The sequence below is a fragment of the Bombyx mori genome, chromosome 2, assembly GCF_030269925.1.
Source record: "Bombyx mori chromosome 2, ASM3026992v2".
Taxonomy (NCBI): Eukaryota; Metazoa; Arthropoda; class Insecta; order Lepidoptera; family Bombycidae; genus Bombyx; species Bombyx mori.
The window spans coordinates 4,264,154-4,287,348 of NC_085108.1; the positions used below are offsets into that span (position 1 = coordinate 4,264,154).

General features: G+C 38.1%; 1 protein-coding gene across 1 annotated transcript in view; it reads right to left on the reverse strand.

The window, feature by feature from the left end:
• Positions 1–23,195, reverse strand: part of LOC101735576 (uncharacterized) — a 72,845-nt gene that overhangs the window by 2,569 nt on the left and 47,081 nt on the right. The window contains exons 2-7 of the mRNA XM_038015434.2: positions 21,044–21,118; positions 17,453–17,606; positions 14,926–15,067; positions 1,479–1,669; positions 767–845; positions 315–457 (exon numbers count right to left, since the gene is read on the reverse strand). Of these exons, the coding sequence (XP_037871362.1) occupies positions 315–457; positions 767–845; positions 1,479–1,669; positions 14,926–15,067; positions 17,453–17,606; positions 21,044–21,110 (776 nt within the window). The 5' untranslated portion in view covers positions 21,111–21,118. The remainder of the gene's footprint in view (positions 1–314; positions 458–766; positions 846–1,478; positions 1,670–14,925; positions 15,068–17,452; positions 17,607–21,043; positions 21,119–23,195) is intronic.

Consider the following 23,195-nt stretch of genomic DNA (forward strand, 5'->3'; position numbering starts at 1 on the left):
TATTTATTTATTATTATTATTTAAACAAGAAAGTGACTGTATCATGGCAGATATAGGCTATTTGGTCACCATCAGACACCTCTGCGTGGACTTACTTAATAGTAAATGTTAGTTGGCGATCAAAGTACGCTGGTTGTGTAGAGTCGTTAGAGAAACCTACCGCCTTTTTCCGGTGAATCCTTCAGTCGCATTTTACGATATCTACGTGAGGATATAGCTCTTAGTCTAGATGCTGTCATTTTTATAAAACGCTCGATAATCGTTCAATTACTGAGAGTAATAACAAAAAGAGATATTTATTAAATGTTAACTACCCATTATCAGCGATGAGGGTCTGCTCCGACCAGCCCAGTCCATCCTTAACAGAACACTCGGAGACCAGCAAACCGAACCGCCGCTGTTTCTCCAGCGCCACGACCAGGGTCAATGTGTCGCCGATCTTCACGTTTGATGCCTCCTAGAACAAAACAAAACTGCACGTTAAAACCATTATAATAGTAGTTTTAGTTTATAGGTTATAGTTAATTGGAATGTAATGAACCAACATTGCCTATAATTAGCAATATCCAGATTATGGTTCATATGGCGTAAGTTCACTGGATTTTTTATCTCCTCCCAAGTTGGCAAATCAAGTAATGACCAACCATAACTATCTATGTTAATAGGTCTCGCCCTTTCAATTGGAAAATGCGCTGTTTACCCACTAGGCAATTAAAAAGAACAAGTCTACTTTATCGATTACTGGTCTACAAACTGCAAAGCTTACCTCTTTATTTTTAGGGTCACCCTTATATATCTTCATCGTGGCAGACGGCAACAATCCTGAATCCTCGTCAAACTCCTCGCTGGAATCAAATCGTTGAGCATGTCATTTTTTTTTCAATTAAATCTCTTGTAAGCTCCCCGTGTCTGAACTATGTGATTTCAGTTTAGCTTTTTCAGGTAAGCCCGAGATATGCTCTAGATTGGCCTAGACTAAACTGCGTATTTCTGCCGTGACGCAGTAATGCGTCGGTTTGAATGGCGGCGAAGACGTACTGTAAACACTGGCACTTAAGTTTAATATCTCGAAGTGAGTTGATTTGTAGTCCGTTGGGACGTAAAATCACTCGGAATTTCTATTGTAGCACCATTAATATTTATTTATTTATTTATTTAGACACACCAACAGCAATACACACAAAACATTCAAGCTTAAAATTAACATGTATAAAATTAAGTACTGGTATGTAAGCCAGTTACAGGCATGTACAACAATCTCTTATAACACACTATGACATGTTACAGCAATATATATATATATTTGAAAACAACATAAAAACAAGAGCTAACTACACACACTACTAACTTTACAGATATATATTATGACAGATGCCAAAAAACATTATAAGGAAATGTATGATTCTTCCACAGCTAACGACAGTCAAATAACCGTGACCGGTGTAACTAGTTTCTAAAAATAGTATAGATTCACTAACTTGTCATTAAAATCATCGGATAGTGAATTGGTGAGTCTGTCGGCGTGGGCCCTCGGTCGGTACACGTGGAAATGTGTGAGGTCGCGGCGCCGGTACCTGCACCTCACGTGGTAGCCTCGACCCTGGCCGGTCACCAGCTTCAAGTGCGGCTGAACTATGATGTTGTTGTAGTACTCAACTGTGCCGTCGTCCTGTGAAAATAAATGTAATCTTAAATCCTTGAGCCACCACAGTACACGGTACGTGCAATTAAGAATGATCAATCGTGCTTATTTGTAGAAAGAAAGATACAGTATCCGTATTCTGTTGCCAAAATGGTTTTTAAGACGATTCTCGGTAGAGATCGGTATCTGTACCTAAACCGATCCCTTCAGGGTCACAGGCTTTTTGGCGGGAACGCGAGGAGTGAAGTTTTGTGATTTGTTTTATTTTGTCTATTTAGTGTTTCTTCAGGTTTAAATGTGTAATCTGTGAAAGGGCACAAATGTGGGAAAATGAAACAAAGCCGCTGGACGTAACTTCCCGGGTTCCAGTGACTACCATTTTACTGAGATTATATTTCATCCTATTTCATTGCATTTCACTCCATATTATCATTTTTCATACAAATAAGAATATAAATTAAAAAAGAAATGTTGTGTCGTGGGACACCAGGTAGGAACGAAGTTCCTTCGGCTAATGTAGAATCGACACAATTTGCAAAAAAAAATCGTGCTCAATTTTATGTAGGTTTCCTTGATTTTTCTCTTAAATTTTGCTGATTAGTTTTTATTTAAGTACAGGAAAGTATTTAGGAAATTCAGTATTTTAGGAAATAATAAATTACGTAAAATAAAAAAAAATCGTTATGCAAATTATCAATTAAAATAACAAAATATGTCTCTTTATTTTTGTTTGACAACATAAAATTACATAGAAATAGAAATAATTACAAGATAGAGAGGGATGAGAGAACAAAAAGAAAGAAGAAGAAAGAGAAAGGTATTATACACTACTCGCTTGTGTATACGACTGTCGCGCCTGCGCACGTCTCATTTAACGGTTTTATTCCACGCACTTTTTTCCACGGATTTTTTCTTACGGTTTTACTATCACATTTTTTTCAGTTCGGTCGCGCAGCAAAATCCCTTTCCCCTCCAAGCCTGCCGTAAGGAACTGCGTTCCAATAAGACATGACCTAAAGGTCTTAGTTAACAGGTCATAAAAATCCCTTTAAAAAAATTCAGGTTCACATACCAAGATGCACAACCCACATAAATATTGTGCTTTTGCGTCTAATCTTTGCATTTTGTTTCTCCTTTTCGTGATTTTATGGCACTGTGATATCGTATGAACAATGAAATTTCCTTCGATTAATAATCGAATGAAAAATAATGAACATCACGAATAGTTAATTACATAGTGGCAATATTGTATACAAGAATGTAACCTCTGCTTTATCACATAGAAATATCTCTTCCAGGTTCAAGTAAGCCGATGACTGGTTTCCCAATATTTACAAAATTCATTGAATTCTTTTTAAAAATTCCAAATAAATATTCAAATGATCTACATCCGTTTTTCGTATATAAGCGGAGGGTGCACCGTCTCGCCGTGCCGGATGTGACGTAGCCGTCTATTGTTGCACAATGTCGGAGCGTGGACACCGGCCCTTATTACACTGTAACTCATGTACGTAATGTAGTGTAGCATCGTCTTATTTAATTTTGCCTCAAAACCGTTGTGTCTCGATTTGAAGCTTGCGTATTAACAAATTCCGAACAAGATTTGGTTGTTAGCCTAGAAAGCTACAATCGCTACAATCTTTTCCCTTATAGCCCGACTGTTAATAAGTGACCGGCTTAAGATATTCATAGCGCGTGTCCGTATTAGAACTACGGTGGGTATCAACCAGGTATACATTGACTATTTCAACGCGAAGCTGTAATGCGTTCTGGTTTGAAAAGCGGGACAATCATTAAACCAATAACAACTTAGTAGACTTCGTGCGTTCGTACATCTGTCTATGCAACAAATCAAATAAAGGTTGAAGGAGGGATATTTCCAAAGGTGACATAACAATTGAAATGTGCCAAAAATAATATGATGTTATTTTTTAATTTTTTGTTGCACTTAGGTAGGCGTCTTTATCTACCTGTTGTTAAATTGTTGAAGGAGATAACATAATTTAAATACCAGCTGTTCTTTTTAAACCAAAAAGTTAGGACTGCTTCGCGGCAACAATACTCCTGCTACAAGGATATGTGGGACTGGATGGTCGAAGATGACAAAGGATAGGTCTCAAGATGTTAAAGGTCATTCAATTACTCCAGACGCTCTCGCCGGAGGTACGATACCCACCCGTGACAGAACTCGGGTAAATGAGAGGAATTTCTGCGGTCAACACAACAACCAGATTCGCAGAACAACCCAAGGACGTTCGGCCGATGGAATACGAAGCATAGCAGATTTTTTTGTAAGTTTAGCAGTAGACCTCAGTTAACCTAACTAACCTAACTGCGCTATTGATGGACGCATCAGCTTAAAATAATTTAATTAATTAGCTCCAATGAGGGAATGCGTTGGTTAATAAGACAATGAAATCTCAAAAGATTCCAAAGCGTCCAGTGGGTCAGTTTAATAAATTAAATAATACGACCACGTTTTCCAATCAGTCAGCTATCATTGGCTCTAACGATTTGGTTTGCGTGGTGATTCGAATAGTAAATAAATAAATAAATAAATATTTACTAACAGTCACGCCACGTTAACTGGTCCCGTGATAAGTTCGTAAAGAACTTGTGTTACAGGTACACCAGATAACGGAAATAAATGTAAGATTTTTATTATAAACCTACATATATTTAATATTTAATATACATCCATAACCCTGGAAAAGACATTTATATTTATCATACAAATATCTTCCCTTGGCGGGATTCGAACCCGCGACCCCCTTGTGCAGTGACCATGTCACTTACCACTACACCAGACGGCCGTTAATAGTGTACGTTATTCATGGATATAAATTTATTTGTTTTAATCGATTAAATTTTATTCTCAAATATTTGTACAAAAGGTGAACTTCTAAAAAATTTCGGGTTTCTTTGTGCTTTTTGTTCTTCTATCCATTTCGCTAAAGTTGGAAAGGTTTCCAAGCGTTTCATCACCAAAAAACAAACTTACGACTTCATTTGTTAGTCTTATTAAACAAGCAAGCATCGGCTGAGTATTTTAAATCTCACAAAACAAGTTCTTTTATGTATGCTCTTTTATCCTGTGTCCGCATACGGTCAGAGTATTTTGCTCACGCCTCCGCAACTCGCAGACAAGGCCGATTGTAAAGGTCGCTTGTAATGAAATGAGCTAAAATGTTTCGATACATGTTTTTATAAAGCCAGTCTTTAATTATTTATTTTTTTCGGGTAGTGGTCCGAACCTCCTACGTACGTATGTGAGACTCAACGGTCTGCATGGTGTTGTGAGTGAGCAGACCGCGGGCCTAAATTACAAAGCCAGTCCTGGCTACACTCCGCTTTGGTTGTCTTGAATAAGTGAATAAAAATATGTAGAGTTGTAAGGACTCATGCGTCATCTATCTGCCATCTGCCATTTTGAGAGTAAACTCTAAAAGATACTTTAAAGTTTCGAAAGCATGTACAAAATTCCAACCTTCCGTCTTTTTTTATTTTTTTTTATTGCTTATATGGCTGGACGAGCTCACAGCCCACCCGGTGTTAAGTGGTTACTGGAGCCCATAGACATGTACAACGTAAATGCGACACCCACCTTGAGATATAAGTTCTAAGGTATAGTTACAACGGCTGCCCCACCCTTCAAACCGAAACGCATTACTGCTTCACGGCAGAAATAGGCAGGGCGGTGGTACCCGCGCGGACTCACAGGAGGTCCTACTACCAGTAAAAAAACTGATAGCGTCTACTTCTGTTAGCGTATAGCAGGACAGACCTTATGGCCACCAGTCATATTTTGACAGACATTATCTTTGTCTGGTAACGAACCTTGATTATGGCTCTCGATTTATAAAATAACTAACTTTGCGAGTCCGCACGGGTGGGTACCACCGCCCTGCCTATTTCTGCCGTGAAGCAGTAATGCGTTTCGGTTTGAAGGGTGGGGCAGCCGTTGTAACTATACCTTAGAACTTATATCTCAAGGTGGGTGGCGCATTTACGTTGCAGTTGTCTGTGGGCTCCAGTAACCATTTAACATCAGGTGGGCTGTGAGCTCATCCACCCATCTAAGCAATAAATAAATAAAAACTAGAAAACAGTGCTTAGCAGCTAGAATGAAACGTAGGCTGTATTATTTCCTAGGATTTTCAAGGTACCTTAAGAAGTCCTTCTTAAAAAAAGGTTCAGTTGTTGGCCCCTTAATATTTAGCATGGAGACAGAGCTATTGTCATGTTTATATTATTAACTAGCCGTATGCGCCCGCTTCGCTGGGCAATTAAAATTAACATTATTATTTATTGTCATTATTATTAAGGAGTCCAACATATAAATATTAGCCTATCCATTAAGTACATGTATTTTCTACATGGATACCAAGTTTCAAGTGTATCGGATGCATGGTTCAGTAGTAATAACGGTACATCCGTAAAAACCACTGCAGATTTATATATTAGTATAGATGTAGGGAATTATCAATTGTCCTTTAAAAATAGTATCCTATTTTTTTAAATGCCCTTGTAGTGGTTGCTTATGTACATCAGCAATGCCAGGAGCCGAGTGCCAAGCTACTGCCTACCGTTTATATTGCACATGGACATCAGCAATGCCAGGAGTCGAGAGCCAAGCCGCTGCCTACCGTTTAATCTATATACCTTCCGTTTAAAACTTTTTTTTAATTCGACGTAGGTACTTGACATTTCAGTTTTTGAGAGCGGGCGTCAGTGGTGTTTACAGAATTTCTCGGATTGATTTTTTTTTAATTAATAATATCTCCATTTAGTTGTAATTGCGTAATAATTAACTCTAATCGTGTCAGGCCACGCGATATTTGGGGGTTCCAGACACAGCATTTCACTGCCCATCCCGAGATATCAGCATGAATTTTCAGTATCTTTCGTAATTGTAATCCACCCTAATCCACCTTTCAAAGGACAGATCCGAACTCAACGCTTATATCTACTGGGCGCAAAGACCATCATACGGACTACTTATTTTAATGAAATATAAAACTTCTACATCAAGAATAAGTGTACTATCGTATAAAACTTAAAAGGATTTTATGAATATGCGAGAAAACCCGTTTGGTGATTTCCAAGCGACCTCGTTATGGTAAACAGTTTTTTTTTTTATATAATACTTGACTGTTTTGAAATGCGCTACGATGATTCAGCTGAGTTCGGAGAGACAGTATTATCCAACGATGTGTAATTATTGTAAAAGGGAAATTTAATAATACAGTTTTTATTTTAATATACGGTGAGCTTAGGGAAAATGAATAGTAATTGTATATATAGAATAGGGATCGCAGCGTATAAAATAATATTTCCACTGTTCTAAAATCTTTTGTTATTATAATTAAAAAATATCTACCGCCTTCGCCATCTTCCTTTTCTCTCTCTTTTCTCTCCACTCTTTTTCCATTTCCACACTCTTTTCATACGTTCTGTTCTTACCAAATTTTTATTTATTGAAAAAATTGCGGGACCTCCGCCCTCCACTGGGAATGGTGGGTGGGGTATGGCGGAGTCGAACCGACTAAAACCTCCTGTCGCTCAATAACCAACGTCCAAACCTCGCATGAGACAGAACTCATGAAAAGGCAGAGGGGGGAGAGTGAAGCATTTAGTGCGGAGCACATCTCTCTCATCACCCTCCCCCTAATTAAAAGTACAATTACTTTTTTATTGTACTTAACAGCTTTCGTGGACACGGACGATTGTAAAGTAAACCAATATGAAACGTCCGAAATAATGTAAGGACAATTAAAAAAGGCGACCGTAATAATTTTAATTATGTGTGCTAGTCGCGATGTGCGAAAGCTCATTTAACGGTAAGCAGGATTGCGATCTCTAGCCTTGTCCAAGAATATCAGAGACCGCATATCCCCCGTCACACTCATCGCATTTAAATCCAATCGTTTCTTATTAGATAAAAATAAACAAGAAATAACCTATGGTATTTTTTTTTGGGTATTCGTGATTCCTAGACACAATGAAAACTGCTTTTTTGTGATTGAAGAATTACTGGTGACCCGGAGGCCTTCCCAGTTTTTACCAGGACAGGTAGGGAGCAGAGGCTTAACCAGGAGGCGTGGGATTTGCTAACAGCTGCCTGAGCGCCTCCGAAGGAGACCTAACAACTCAAGAGCAATTGCTTCGCGAATAAATCTACCACCGGATTGGAATCGACAATTAAATCTGTTTCTTCTATTTGTCCTGATCCCACTATGCGGAGTGGGCGCAGTATGTCCGCTTTTTTCAATCTGGCCTATCATACGTCATTTCTGGACTTACATCGCTCTCTCGCGTATCCTCATTCACACAGTCCATTCAAGTCTTTTTAGGACGCCACTTCCTCACATTACCGTCTACCTTCATACCCTAGGCCTTTGCGCATACCCCGTATCACGATAAACAAATAAATACCATTCTGTTATAATCTAAATGACATAACCGTTGACAGACATAGCGATTGCACGTTAACAAATATGACCTCTTCGACAATAGCCGCCAAGTGCTTTATGTAATCGTTACACGAAGAAGCGTTAAGTGTGTGAGTCCCAATCTCAGGGCCTGGTCTGCCCACTGCTTTAAAAGTTTTCTTTAATGATAAATAGTCAATAGTCACCCACTTGGAATTGTTTTTCTCATCAGAATTGTCAAGTATAGGTATCACTGCGATAACGCTAGTGAAGTTCGGTCTCTGAAAGGGCCGTCATTGGTTCTACGAAAAAAATCGATTTATTTAAATGACTCGCGCGCCATCTACCGTACCATCCGAATCAAAGAACTCTTTCCATCTCTATGGACAAAAGAGCGTTAATTTTTTTTATGTACACCCCTATAGGTTTGAAGGGTGGAACAGTTGTTATAAAATTCAATTGAGAATTCCACCTCAGACGTCTCAAGTTGGGTGAAAGCATTCGTAGTTGTTGCCTATGAGTTTGTGAGTTGACCTATGTCGACTCAATATTAAATTTCGGGATGTTAAATATCTCTTGTTTTGCCTAAAGCGAGTCATTTTGATTTAAACAACAAACATGAATCTATTCCAAGTTTATCATCGCAAGAGGGAGGTTTGTATTTGTACACATTTGATAATTCGATTAAAACACAAATGATTTTGATTTTTATGAATTCTAGGTAGATATATATTACGTTAAATCAAATAAATAATGTCGAAGTGACTATTCGGATATATAGTGTTGATTTTATCCGCACAAAAACCACAATACCCGTGAGAGGACAATCCAGAGATCCAACATTCAAATATTAAGTTGAAAACAAACATTAGTCCTAAATAAACGTATGGTTTCCTTCTATTGTTGCGAACAGATAACGGAGAACAATGAAACAGCTATAAAAACTATTTGATTAAATCATTTCGATAAAAGCCGTGAATAAAAAAAAACTGAACGATGTTTTCGTTGCGAGCTTAAAGTGTGTTTGGAAATGAATTCACCTATTTAACTTTTTATATTTTTTTTTATTGCTTAAAATTGTGGACGAGCTCACAGCCCACCTGGTGTTAAGTGGTCACTGGAGCCCATAAACATCTACAACGTAAATGCGCTACACACCTTGAGATATAGTTCTAAGATCTCAGTATAGTCACAACGGCTGCCCCACCCTTCAAACCGAAACGCATTACTGCTTCACGGCAGAAATAGGCGGGGCGGTGGTACCTACCCGTGCGGACTCACAAGAGGTCCTACCACCAGTAACTTGATAAATAAAGTTCTTTACAGCATTAGATTATACTAGGTATCGCAGACGGATGAAACATGGATTACTGGAACTGGAGAGAGGCGAAAAAGGACGTCGGTATTTGTAGACTGTTTATGATTCAATAAAAGAAAAAAATAATAATAGTTTAAAAAAACTAATAACGTTTCTCTAATGTTAATGTACTCATATATGTTCATAAAATATTTATAACTACTGATACCATGCACCCCACGGTTTTTTTTACAATAAAATCATTTTTTCTATTTTTAATACAAATTTACTAAACTTATTGTCTGTTTTTAGTTGGATTTTCTATAAAAGCGTATGTCGTTAGTTTTTTTTTAAATATTATTTATTTTTCATTGTTTAGTCGAATTTCAATTTTTTAAATTTTTTTTTAAATATTGAACTTTCATCGGTCCTTAATAAGTATACCAAATTTCGAGTTAATCCGCCGTTTTGAAGGAGGTCAAAATCATGTTCAAAGATTCCGTTACATACATACGTCTGAAGCTAATAAAAGCGTATTAAAAATCAAGGTTGCTTAAATACCACATAAAGGTGTACAGTACAGAGTCATCCTGTATGTACATAAAGGCGTACATACAGGGCCTCTCTATCAATAGTGAAAGAGCTAATAAGAAGACGAAGGAGAAACGAAAAACTGGTCGTCATCAATTGGTTACCCGAACACATACACTTCGATAACGTAACTGCTGGCTTGAGACGTAAGTTCTAGGTCTTCAACAGTAGAACGGGTGTCCCGACCTTTAAGCCGAAAAGCATTATTTTTCGCGGCAGATATAGGCGGGGTAGTGGTACCTACCCGTGCGGACCCACAGGAGGTCCTACCACCAGTAATTACGCAAATTATATTTTTGCGGATTTGATTTTTATAACACGACGTTATTCCTTCACTGTAGAAGTCAATCGTAAACATTTGTTAAATACGGATTCCATTAGAAAAATTGGTACCCGCCTGCGGGATTCGAACACCGTTGCATCGCTAGATACGAATGCACCGGACGTCTTATCCTTTAGGCCAGGACGACTTCAATACTTGCATGGTGTAGTCCACTAAAGACGTAAAGTGTAATCTACTTGCGTGGACTACATTTTAAGTCCCGGGGAGAGTCGTAGGATGAAAGACCACCTATATCCTTCCCACGGCTTGAACGATTTCCCAATTCATACCGAATCTCGTTAAAATCAATTTGGCCGTGATAACGTAACAGAGAGATGTATTTAAGCTACACAAATGCATACCTACAGATACTGAGATAAATACATAATAGTCGTTAGCTCGTTTTTTCAAAGTAGTACCACTTCCGGGACTTTTGATGACCATTAACTGACTATTTATTTATTTATTTATTTATTCTTTCGTGTAGATAAATTTGAGATAGAATTAAATTTCTTTGAATTATATATTATTATACATATGTATATAAACTATGATTATGTAAAGGTCATACGCGATCACGTCATCTTGATTAGTCACACGAACGGAGGCGCTCACGTCCTTGCGTCACGACAATATGCGGGCTAGTGATGTACTATGTAAATTATCGATTCTCTATATCCACGATTGATGCGATAAATGTTAATTAGGTAGGGAGCAGTTTCGCTGAGCTCTTGGAATTGATGATGATTATCGATGACAGTAATCAGGTCTTACCAGGTAGGTCGTATGCCAATTTAATATACTTATTATCCTTGGTAATGTTTTCAGTATTCGCCCGTGTATTCAGAGTTGTGTCTTTAGAGTTCAACGAGTTACTAATCAATAAACACGAGCCACTGAGTTTCTCGCCGGATTTTCTCAGTGGGTCGAGATTCTGGCAGTAGGTTCAGAGAAGCACTGCTCTTGATAGGGCCAGTGTGAGCCATTCCTTCAGGTTGAGCCCGCGAGTTACTCTACCGGTCTGCGCGTAGTTGGAATAGCTCCTTAGGTTAGCAATGATTAAGTGGTTAAGCCCACCTGGTGTTAAGCAGTGGAGCCCATAGACATCTACAACTTAATTGCGCCACCCACCTTGATTATATCTCAAGGTGGGTGGCGTGGTTTAATCATTCCGATGTTTTAATATATCTTCAAACGGCAAACTATAGCCAACGGTTTCTATATACTTGGGTAACCAACTATCAGCAGATGGGCTCATAAATGATTTCCATTAAAAAATCGATTCAGTTACGATTCATAACAAAAAAAACAAATTTGCATTATATCGATAACGAAATATCGATAGGTACATTCCGCAACGCTAGAGCCTCGTGACTGTGAACGTAAATGTATCGATAAATTCTCAAGCTCCACCCTACGATTCACTAGCTTCCTGAATGAATAATATTATATAAATTGTTTAATATATAACTATTTAGTTTGTACAGTTATATATTTTTTTAAATTAAGAAGATGGAAGGATGGTGGAAGTTAATCGTGAACATTTGTTGAGTACGTATTTCATTAGAAAAATTGGTACCCGCCTGCGGGATTCGAACACCGGTGCATCGCTTCAACACGAATGCACCGGACGTCTTATCCTTTAGGCCACGACGACTATTATTTGTCAATTTTTGTCAATAACATCTTAAAAACAAAGTATGTCCAATTAAAATTCTTATCCTTAAAGTAGAATAATTTATATAGGTATCTATACATATAAAAAAGAATTGCTGTTCGTTAGTCTCGCTAAAACTCGACAACGGCTGAACCGATTTAGCTAATTTTGGTCTTGAATTATTTGTAGAAGTCCAGAGAAGGTTTAAAAGGTAGATAAATATCAAAATTCCTTTTGTTTGTTTTAAGTTTATTTTATACAAAAGTTTAGGTCTTTTATTTATCGACTGAGGCACTACGAAGTCTGCCGGGTCAGCTAGTCTCAAATAAAAATTGTTAGTAAAAACAGTAAAAAAAAATTATCATCATCAAAATCCTCAATGAATGTTTTAAAGCGCACTCATAAAGATACATCGACTTGTCGCTTCCTTCTCAACCTGTCGAATTGTTGATTCACAGCACGCGTTTCCGATCCGGAAGATATTACGCAATGTTTTACTGGTAGTGGGACCTATTGTGAGTCCGCGCGGGTAGGTACCACCGCCCTGCCTATTTCTGCCGTGAAGCAGTAATGCGTTTCGGTTTGAAAGGTGGGGCAGCCGTTGTAACTATACTTGAGACCTTAGAATTTAAATCTCAAGATGGGTGGCGCATTTACGTCGTAGATGTCTATGGGCTCCAGTAACCACTTAACACCAGGTGGGCTGTGAGCTCGTCCACCAATCTAACAATAAATAAAAAAAAATTACAACGACTTGTCCGACGAAGGGAATTCTTCAAAATCGTTCGAGCGAAGAATGTGATCAAGACGGCTTTGGGGCGGTTTTGCTTCTAGCGTTACCGATTTTGTAATGGCCGATTCCAATCAGTTTACTCTAGTTTGTCTTTGAGGGTAGTTAGAAGAATGTAAAGATTGTGTAATTAATTTTGTATTTAGATATATATGGAAGAAGGCCGTGTGGTTACCTAGAATAATATAATCTCCTATGATTTCTCATGGATGTAGATAGGCGATTAATGATTCGTAGGAGACGCGGAATTAATGTTCTCTCAGTATTAAATTAGCGTAAGGCAATCTCCAACAAGGAATTGCTATTGGTAGGACGTACTGTAAGCTAGCAAGGCTAGGTACCAAATATTTTGACTATTTCCAGTCTAAGTCCAGACTAAAGGGTAGGAATGCTGCAAAACAAATACAGTTGAGACTTAGATCTAATCTTTCAAGATTATCCTATTCAACCAACACAAAGTGCAGTGTGAGGGGTCAACTCACACCAGCCTGACATGGAATTAATTAGTCGTTGTAAGCCCTAAAACCGCGCCACCAGATCGGTCAATACGCATGCATTAAATCTTAAAAGTCTTTGAAGAAGATACGTGGATTTGAACCTTAACTGCATCCACCAAAAAGCCGTGATGTCGTAACGATCAGTTTTAACATAAATCACCCGAATCTCGTTACGCTAAAAGCCAATTTGCTCGTCGCTAATAATGAAACATATTATTTTTTGCTTTTATAACGTGACGATTTCCAACCAGAGGTGGGCGTTGTTTGTACAAGTGAATAAACAATGTCACTTGTCTGAAGCGTATATTGTTATATAAGTAATGATGTAACGATTATGAAAGGATTTCATAAAGGTTTGAGATCGTTTTAGAATGGATCAGACGCTGGTACTTGTGTTTTTTTTTTTTTCCTACCTAAGCTGATAGCCTTAGGGGCTATTTCAGCGTAACCCTAACGTTTGTACGTGAGCTCACGGGACTCAAACCTGATGACGTTGCTAACACGAACCCTAGCAAGAGCCGTGCTTCGCAGAATCTACCACCGGATCGGAAACGCGACCCACTGAGAAGATCCGGCGAGAAACTCAGTGGGCTGTGTCTGAGAGTTAATTTACTCGTCGAGCCCTTCGTCGCAAGCGACGGGTTCGACGAGAACGATGACCGGTGCTTGAAGTACCTAAAAGCACCGTTAGTGGATCGGGAGGAGACTTGTGTAAAGACTGCGGTCTTATTTATACTGTGGAGTCAAGAACCACAATCACGTCTTCAGCTTAAGAGCCTTTTGGGCCTTCGAAGAATAAAAAGCACTAGAGAAACTAGCGCAATCCAAGTAGAATTTGTTTTGAATGACATCTCGCAAAGAAACGAATTGCTTTGCAGCTAAAATTGGCTGAATTGCGGTCGTGTACGGACAGGTCGATGCGTCCTATACTCATGAAACCATTTAAAAGATTACCGTAAAAACTACATAGACTGACTCCGTGGAGCAGTTAGCGCCATCGATTGCTGGACGAAGAGTCGTGGAAGATTTGCTAGTAATATTTTATTGTATGGTGCTCTTTAACGCCTGGTGGCAGGACCTCATGTGAGTCCGCACGAGTAGGTACCACCGCCCTGCCTATTTCTACCGTGAAGCAGTAATTCTTTTCGGTTTGAAGGGTGGGGCCGCCGTTGTAACTATACTGAGACCTTAGAACTTATATCTCAAAGTGGCTGGCGAATTTACGTTGTAGATGTCTATGGGCTCCAGTAACCAATTAACACCAGGTGGACTGTGAGCTCGTCCACCCATCTAAGCAATAAAAAAGGGTGCGTGTACTTATGTACGCGCGTAAGAAGTTATACTTTATTTTTATTAAATTAATTTCTTTTTTTTTATTTAAATTTTAATCAATTTGAAAAAAAATCTATTAAAAAACATCCTCAAGCACGCATACTGGACTTCCCTTTTCTTGACATCGTATAAATTCGGTAATTCTCGGTACGGTTCGGAAAGTTCACCTGCGGCTATATTCAGACTCGCCAAGCTACGTCGGTCGTATTGTAATGAGCGATTTAGTGGGCAACTTCATTCTGTTAATTTTGTGTCACGGTGCGCGCGCATCGTAAAATTTCACTCTCATCAATTTTTCATAACGCGCCTAAAGAAGTATAACTTCAAAAAACGTAATTTATGACCCTTTAAAAATGCATCACTCACGTTATCAGTGGACATGGTATTGCAGCCCTTCAAAGGCACGGTGTACTGTAGGTCTCCCCGCTCTGCCACGTATTCTCGGAGACAGCTCGAATTGCTCCCAAGTCCAGCAGGGTAGACGATCCCATTGAATATGTCGTAGATGCTGTGGACAGATTAGATTAGTTTTTTTTTTTGCTACCTATGCTGATAGCCTTGAGAGGCTATATAAGGCTCACGGGACTCAAAACGGATAGACGAGCTCACGGCCAGCCTGGTCTTATCAGGTTACCTGAGCCTGTGGACAAACTATTTGTCGCCACCCACCTTAAGGCTTGAGAGAGAGAGAGTATTCTTTATTGTACACCAAAAAACAAATAAACAGTGCGATGCATTAAATACAAAAAAGTACAATTGGCGGTCTTATCGCTAAGAGCGATCTCTTCCAGACAATCATCAGGTGGACAAGAATCATTTGGAAACGAACTACGCGCGGTGTACCAATCCAGTGAAATATATATATACATATACATATATGTACACATACATACATACATATATCCGTAAATATACATACAGTTAATACACAATGTATTATAATATAATAATAACTAGAGGTCCCGCAGTAGTCGAAATTCGACTATAATTAATTGGAATTGTAAGTTTGTACACTATTATGATTGTATTTTATACTTCTATAATCACAAATTTCGCCAAGGCTACACTATAAAAAAATATTAACAAAGTCAAACAATATTTAATCTATTCTCAATTTGATAACAGACGTCAAGAACAAAAGTTTGACAATAAATAGTATGCATGCGTGTGTGCGTCAAATACATGGTATGTAGTATGTGTAATGTTTTCTTTATTGATTTAATGTATCTTTTATGCATTATTTAAAAAAAAAAATTGCATTGTGCACTTCTTCTCTATATTCTCTATAAGTGTGGAAAATTTCATACTCCTCCGTCCGCGCAATTTTCGTAAAAAGGGATACAAAGTTTTTGCTTCACGTATTAATATATAGATTATTAAAAAAAAATTGCTTCTTTACACATAAATAAGAGCCCTAGGTTTAGGTGAGCTCTAGGTCTCACTGTATAGTTTGATGATGTTATTATTTCATCGTAGAATTCATTCGTGAATACGAGTTAAGTACTAGTAAAAAAATCTGTACGTGTCTGTGGGATTCATGATGCGATTTCATATTAAAAAAAGCGAATACATTTTTTTTTTTATTATTCCTTAGATGGATGGACGGGCTCGCAGCCCACCTGGTGTAAAGTGGTTACTGGATCCCATAGACATCTACAACGTAAATGCGCCACCCACCTTGAGATATAAGTTCTAAGATCTCAGTATAGTTACAACGGCTGCCCCGCCCTTCAAACCGAAACGCATTACTGCTTCACGGCAGAAATAGGCAGGGCGGTGGTACCGATCCGTGCGGACTCACAAGAGCTCCTACCACCAGTAAAATTTTGAATTATCGTATAGATAATTTATTTTTATTACGTTTATGTTAGTATATTCCTTTCAGTATAGCAAAAAAATATTTACACTTATTTATAGTATGTACTAGCTGACCCGGCAGACTTCGTAGTGCCTCAATCGATAAATAAAAGACCTAAGCTTTTGTATAAAATAAACTTAAAACAAACAAAAGGAATCCGTCCGACGGTGGACACATCAAAGGGGAAACAACATTGTTATTTTTATTTCATTCTGAGCTTTTTCATATTTATCTACCTTTTAAACCTTCTCTGCACTTCCACAAGTAATTCAAGATCATAATTAGCCAAATCGCTCCAGCCGTTCTCGAGTTTTAGCGAGACTAATGAACAGCAATTCATTTTTATATATATAGATTTGTTTTTGGGTACACATACGTGTGTGTTTAATGCCTGTATTTATTGTCTTTATTAAGATACATTTACATATATTTGTATGTGTCTGTGTGTTCAGCTTACATATCAATGCACTATTATTGTCTCTGCAATACTTTTGTTTGACTGACAGAGAATGCCTTTGAAACTAAATCCATTAAACCGTACTCGTCGAACTCGACAAAGAGGTCGACGAGCAACCTAACCCATGCATCAGCCCGCTGAGTTTGTCGCCGGATCTTCTCAGCGGGTCGCGATTCCGATCCGGTAGTAGATTCATTCGCGAAAAAATTGCTCTTGAGTTGTTAGGTCTCCTTCTTACTTCACTGGTGGTAGGACCTCTTGTGACTGGTGGTAGGACCTCTTGTTACTGGTGTTAGGACCTCTTGTGACTGGTGGTAGGACCTCTTGTCACTGGGGGTAGGACCTCTTGTGAGTCCACACGGGTACCACCACCCTGCCTATTTCTGCCGTGAAGCAAAAAGGGGTTTCGGTTTGAAGGGTGGGGCAGCCGTCGTTATTATACTTGAGACATTAGAACTTGTATCTCAGGGTGGGTGGCGCATTTACGTTGTGGATGTCTATGGGCTCCAGTAACCACTTAACATCAGGTGGGCAGTGAGCTCGTCCACCCATCTAAGCAATAAAAAAAAAAAACTTACCTATTGATTTCGGGGTCCCGTTTCGCCAGTGTAATGGTGACTTGCATGCTGTCTTTCTCGCAGGCGACGGTGAGAGAGTCCAGGGCAGCGACGGCGCCGGGCCACGACGTGGTATCTGACTCGGATACCGCAGCTACCGTCGTTCCCGGTAAATCTATAATCACACGAATAGGATTGCGTAATTTTTTATATATTGTTATTCCCCGGTTAGGCAAATGAGCATACAACCCTCCTGATGGACGTCAGCAATGACAGGGGGCAGAGCTATCCCGATGCCTACCGTAATCGTTACTGGGAGGAATATTGCCAGCAGATACCAGCATCTTGGCTGATATTTTTTTCCATTATTGTACACAGACAAAAACATATTTAAACTTTCCCTTGATAGATAGATAATTTGGCTACTTTATTATTTGATTGTAATGTAACAGATGAATATAAATAACAGATATTAATAATGGAATGTCATTCTCGGTTTTTGGCAAGCCTAGATATGATTAAAGCCACTTTTTGGGCATTTTATTTCGCATTTTTATATTGTTACAATATTAAACATATCTTTTCAAAAGAATTAAAACTATTTTTGCGGTTAAGTTTCGCGTTTTTTGATAGTAACAATGAAAACGGTAAAAATGCTTTAAAAATTGTTACAATAAACAAAAACGTTCGGATCAAATCGTAAAAGTAGTTTTAATTAAATTATTAGAAGTGTTATTTTAAGTTTTTTTGTTGAAAGTTCTTAGTTGAAAAACGGACCTTCTGAAGTCAATAGTCAATAAGGCGCTCCCACGAATCGGCCGCGGGGTCAATGATCGGTCGTCCACCCTAGAACCGACACAAGCGCACAAAACCAACTTACCGTACATACACACCACACAGTTTTTAATATTCACACATGTACTTGTTTAAGGAATGTATTCTTTTTATGACATATCTGTTATGTTCGTAGGGCTACAAATGCGTTTGCAGCCTAATCTATATACTAATGTATAAATCTACAGTGGTTTTTACGGATGTTCCGTTATAACTACTGAACCATACATCCGATTGACTTGAAACTTGGTATCCATGTAGAAAATACATATCGACGCTTGAAAGGTAAACGTGACTAAGCGACAATAACTTCTCTGTACATAGAGTACGATAGACAATAACCATATTCGATGCGCAAAAAAAAAAATTCTAGGTCTATTAAAATCATTTCAATCCTACAGCTACTAGCTAGATTCTACTACAGCTAGATTCGTTAAAATAGAATTTTTGTCAGGTATATCAACTTTAAATTAGTCTACTGTAAAGTTCACGCATTGTCGCTTAGTCATATTTGCCTTTCAAGCGTCGATATGTACTTAATGGATAGGCTAACATTTATATGAGTGTTGGACTCTCTACACCAGTTGCGGGGGCGTTAATGATGAGAATCTTTGTGGGGGTGAGAAATAATAATGTTAATTTTTAATGCCCAGCGAAGTGGACGGGTACAGCTAGTTGAGTTATAAATATGAACTATAGAGACACGAATAGGAACGCGATGGTGTTTAATAATTCTATGGCACCATAAAAATCCACAAAAAATTTGCTTTCACCGATTTTGAAGATGACGTCACTGTTTACATTGTTCGTAAAATATCTAAGCGAAAACTCGTGCGGGAAAGAGACATAGCATCCCCTCTGAGAGGGTTGTGAAAAATTTAAATGCTTTTAATTCACATCCATGTCAGCCGATTTCTTCAATACAACTTTATGTTCAATCTTCATTAAGTAAGTTGTTTTAATAAAGAATATATCCGAAATCCATGATTAAAAGTACTTTTACGGTTTAAACTCGCGCGACTTGGTCAGTCGTCCGTGACTATGAAAATTGTAAATTATCCGAAACGCTGCAAACAATATAATGACAAAAAAAAATACTCAAGATAAATCCGTAAGATTAGTTTTAATTATCTGTACCGACCGCGAAAATCGCAGAAAATACTCTCATCGTATTTAGACTAAAATTATAAGTTTTTAATCGTACTAGTGGTCCCGCAGTAGTCGAAATTCGACTATAATTAATTGGAATTGTAAGTTTGTACACTATTATGATTGTATTTTATACTTCTATAATCACAAATTTCGCCAAGGCTACACTATAAAAAAATATTAACAAAGACACACAATATTTAATCTATTCTCAATTTGACCACAGACGTCAAGAACAAAAGTTTGACAATAAATAGTATGCATGCGTGTGTACGTCAAATACATGGTATGTAGTGTGTGTAATGTTTTCTTTATTGATTTAATGTATCTTTTATGCATTATTTTTAAAAAATATTAGCATTGTGCACTTCTTCTCTGTATTCTGTATAAGTGTGGAAAATTTCATACTCCTCCGTCCGCGCAATTTTCGTAAAAAGGGACACAAAGTTTTTGCTTCACGTATTAATAGGTTTTTAATCGTATAATGAGGGTAGATGCTGAACAGGGATCCTGTATGTTGACAGACTTTTTGGCGGTGAAGTTGTGTGATTTGTTTTATTTTGTCTATTTAGTGTTTCTTCAGGTTTACATGTGTAATAACGGTGGTTTATTAACTGTTTAATATCTGTGAAAATGCACAAATGTGGGAAAATGAAACAAAGCCGCTGGACGTAACTGCTCGGGATCCTTAAAAAAGTTTACTGAAAAAATCTCAGTAAATCACCACCATTGTACTGAGATTATATTTCATTCCATATCATCTCATCTTATTTCATTTGATTTCACCCCAGTTGATTAATGTCTGTAAAATTAATCATCTTCATTTCATTTCATTATTTTAAATAAAAATAAGAATGTCATATAAATTAAAATAAGACATGACTTAAAGGTCTTAGTTACCGGGTCATTAATCCCTTAAAAAAAATTTACGTTGACAGACTTTTTGGCGGGAACGCGAGGAGTGAAGTTGTGTGATTTGTTTTATTTTGTCTATTTAATGTTTCTTCAGGTTTAAATGTGTAATAACGGTGATTTATTAACTGTTTAGTATCTGTGAAATTGCACAAATATGGGAAAATCAAACAAAGCCGCTGAACGTAACTTCTCGGGAACCTCCAAAGAGTCCACTAAAAAAGTCTCAGTAAATGATCACCATTTTACTGAGATTAAATATTTTCATACCATATCATCTCATCTCATTTCATTTTATTTCATTTCATTTCATTTCACTTCATATTATTATTTTTCATAAAAATATGAATATAAATTAAAATAAGACTTGACATAAATGTCTTAGTTACCAGGTCATAAAATCCCTAAAAAAAAAATAATTTGTTGACAAACACGCGTTTGGAATATGGTGCTGACTCTAAACTCCATACTTCGAACCAGGATGTTGGGCTCAAATTCCAGACACTGCTTTTCCTCATAAAATTCCGCTTTCTCGAATATTTCAGGGATATTGCTAGTTAGGGCAATAATGCTTGCTTGCCGGATTTGGACTCCGGGACAGGCTATGATTGATACGAGGACACCAGACTGCTTATCCTTTAGGCCACGACCGGTTTTAAGGTGGTCTGCAAGATCTATGTCTCTCTAAGGCAGTAATATAATTGATAGGCGTCTTACCTGTTAGCGGGATTTGCTTGGAACGCGCGGTCGCGAGCAGCGCGCTTATTATCAATAAACACCTCATTTTTCAATCTGAAACAAAGAAGATATTTGTTTGTATTTGTGGATACTGGTGGTAGGTCCTCTTGTGAGTCCGCGCGGGTAGGTAACACCACCCTGCCTATTCCTGCCGTGAAGCAGTAATGCGTTTCGGTTTGAAGGGTAGGGCAGTCGTAGTAACTATACTTGAGACCTTAGATCTTATATCTCAAGGTGGGTGGCGTATTTACGTTGTAGATGTCTATGGGCTCCAGTAACCACTTAATACCAGGTGGGCTGTACGCTCGTCCACCCATTAAAGCAATAAAAAAAATTTATAGCATTTTATTTTTTGGACTATTAAAGTTTGGAGGGTAGAAGTAAGATCTATCTTATATGGGAGGAAGTCGAAGAATTATCCACCCATTCTAACCGGCGCTATCTAGGCGGGCTCCGGATAGCCTACCGACCGCGAGGACTCGTGGTCGTGGCGCCGACGACCGCCGGTCCGGCATCCCGAGGGTGGTGAAGGGAGTGGTTTCCTCTGGCGATTTCCTCTTGACCAAAAGAAAAGAAGCTATGAGCAGGAAATTGCAATTCAAAAGTCTAATAAAATAGCGCTAATGAAATGTGAAGAGTTGAACAATTTATATAATATTAAAAACTTTTGGCGTTATCTTTGAAATCACACCTTAATATTATGTAACGGTGGCGCCATCCTAATTGATCGCGTTTTGACGGACGCTTTTTTGTACACAAAGACTGTGCTCCAAACCTCTACCGTCCTTATTTTGAAGTCATTATCATTAATAAATAATTCTATCGTTGTGGTAAACTTCAAAAAATTTTCATAGATGATATTTGTTTCGTGCGATTTGATTTTTAAATGAGTTCCCCTACGCGGTCAGCCATAGCAACTAGCAGTTTGGCTACAACTCTCGTCGTGTCCTTTCTAAGGGTATAAGAACTTGAATTTGCGTAGCCCTTGGGATGAGCCTTATTACGAGATTGCGCATAGTACAACTTTACCTTAGATACTTAAGGCGGGACGCCAAGCCTGCGTCAAGAGATCAGATGCTACATCTTACAAATTTAGCGGCAAGGATTCAAATAATAGGTTTTTTTTTACCTATGCTGATAGCCTTGAGAGGCTATTTTAGCTTCACCCTAACGTGTAGGTGAGCTCACGGGGCTCAAACCGGAGTGTTGCTAACACTGGCTCTAGCAAGGGCAGTGTTTCGCAGAATCTACCACCGGATCGGTAACGCGACCCACTGAGAAGATTAGACGAGAAACTCAGTGGGCTGTGTCTGTGGGTTAATTCGCTCGCCGAGCCCTTGTCGCTTGCGACGGGCTCGACGACGACGGTGACCGGTGCTTGTGGTACCTAAAAGCACCGTTAATGGATCGGGAGGATCCGTAATGACGTGTACAATACGTATTACACACATTTACACTTTAAGATCATCACATAAGTCTACAATATTTAAATTCGAAACAAAACCAAATTTAAATATGTATTACGTTTAAAGCAATCTTAAAATTACTGCAGCGAGTAATTAATATAATAAAAGTGGGTCGAACGTGTCTAAAACCGCATTATATTATCATTTTTAATGGCTAGAACCAGCGGAGTACATTGCGCAGATAGTATGACGGCTTCGCTGTGCCAAGGTCACGTGGCCCTTACAACTGACAATCACGTATAGTGGTATTGCCAGAACATTAAATAAATTTAAGGTGAAAATCTAAAATAGACTTAGGGTGATGCAGGGGTCGGCAACCTGCGGCTCGCGAGTCACATGTGGCTCTTTGGGTATGAAACTGTGGCTCTCTAGTTCCATATGGAAATATTATTTATTTTAAGTATATATTAAAAAAAAAACATATTTTAATTTTTTTTCTGAATCGATTAACGAGGATTGGGCACCATTTATATCCATTCATTCTCAGCCCATTGTTCTAAGACTTAGAATCTAAGTAAATATTTAATTGTTTACATTTTTTACTTAAATAATAAGTGATTATCTAATAATACCAAATATACTATCTAATTTCTAGTAAAAACACTACTTATATAAGAATAAATAGATATTTTTCTTATGAATAATTAGATTCGTCCTTTTTTATT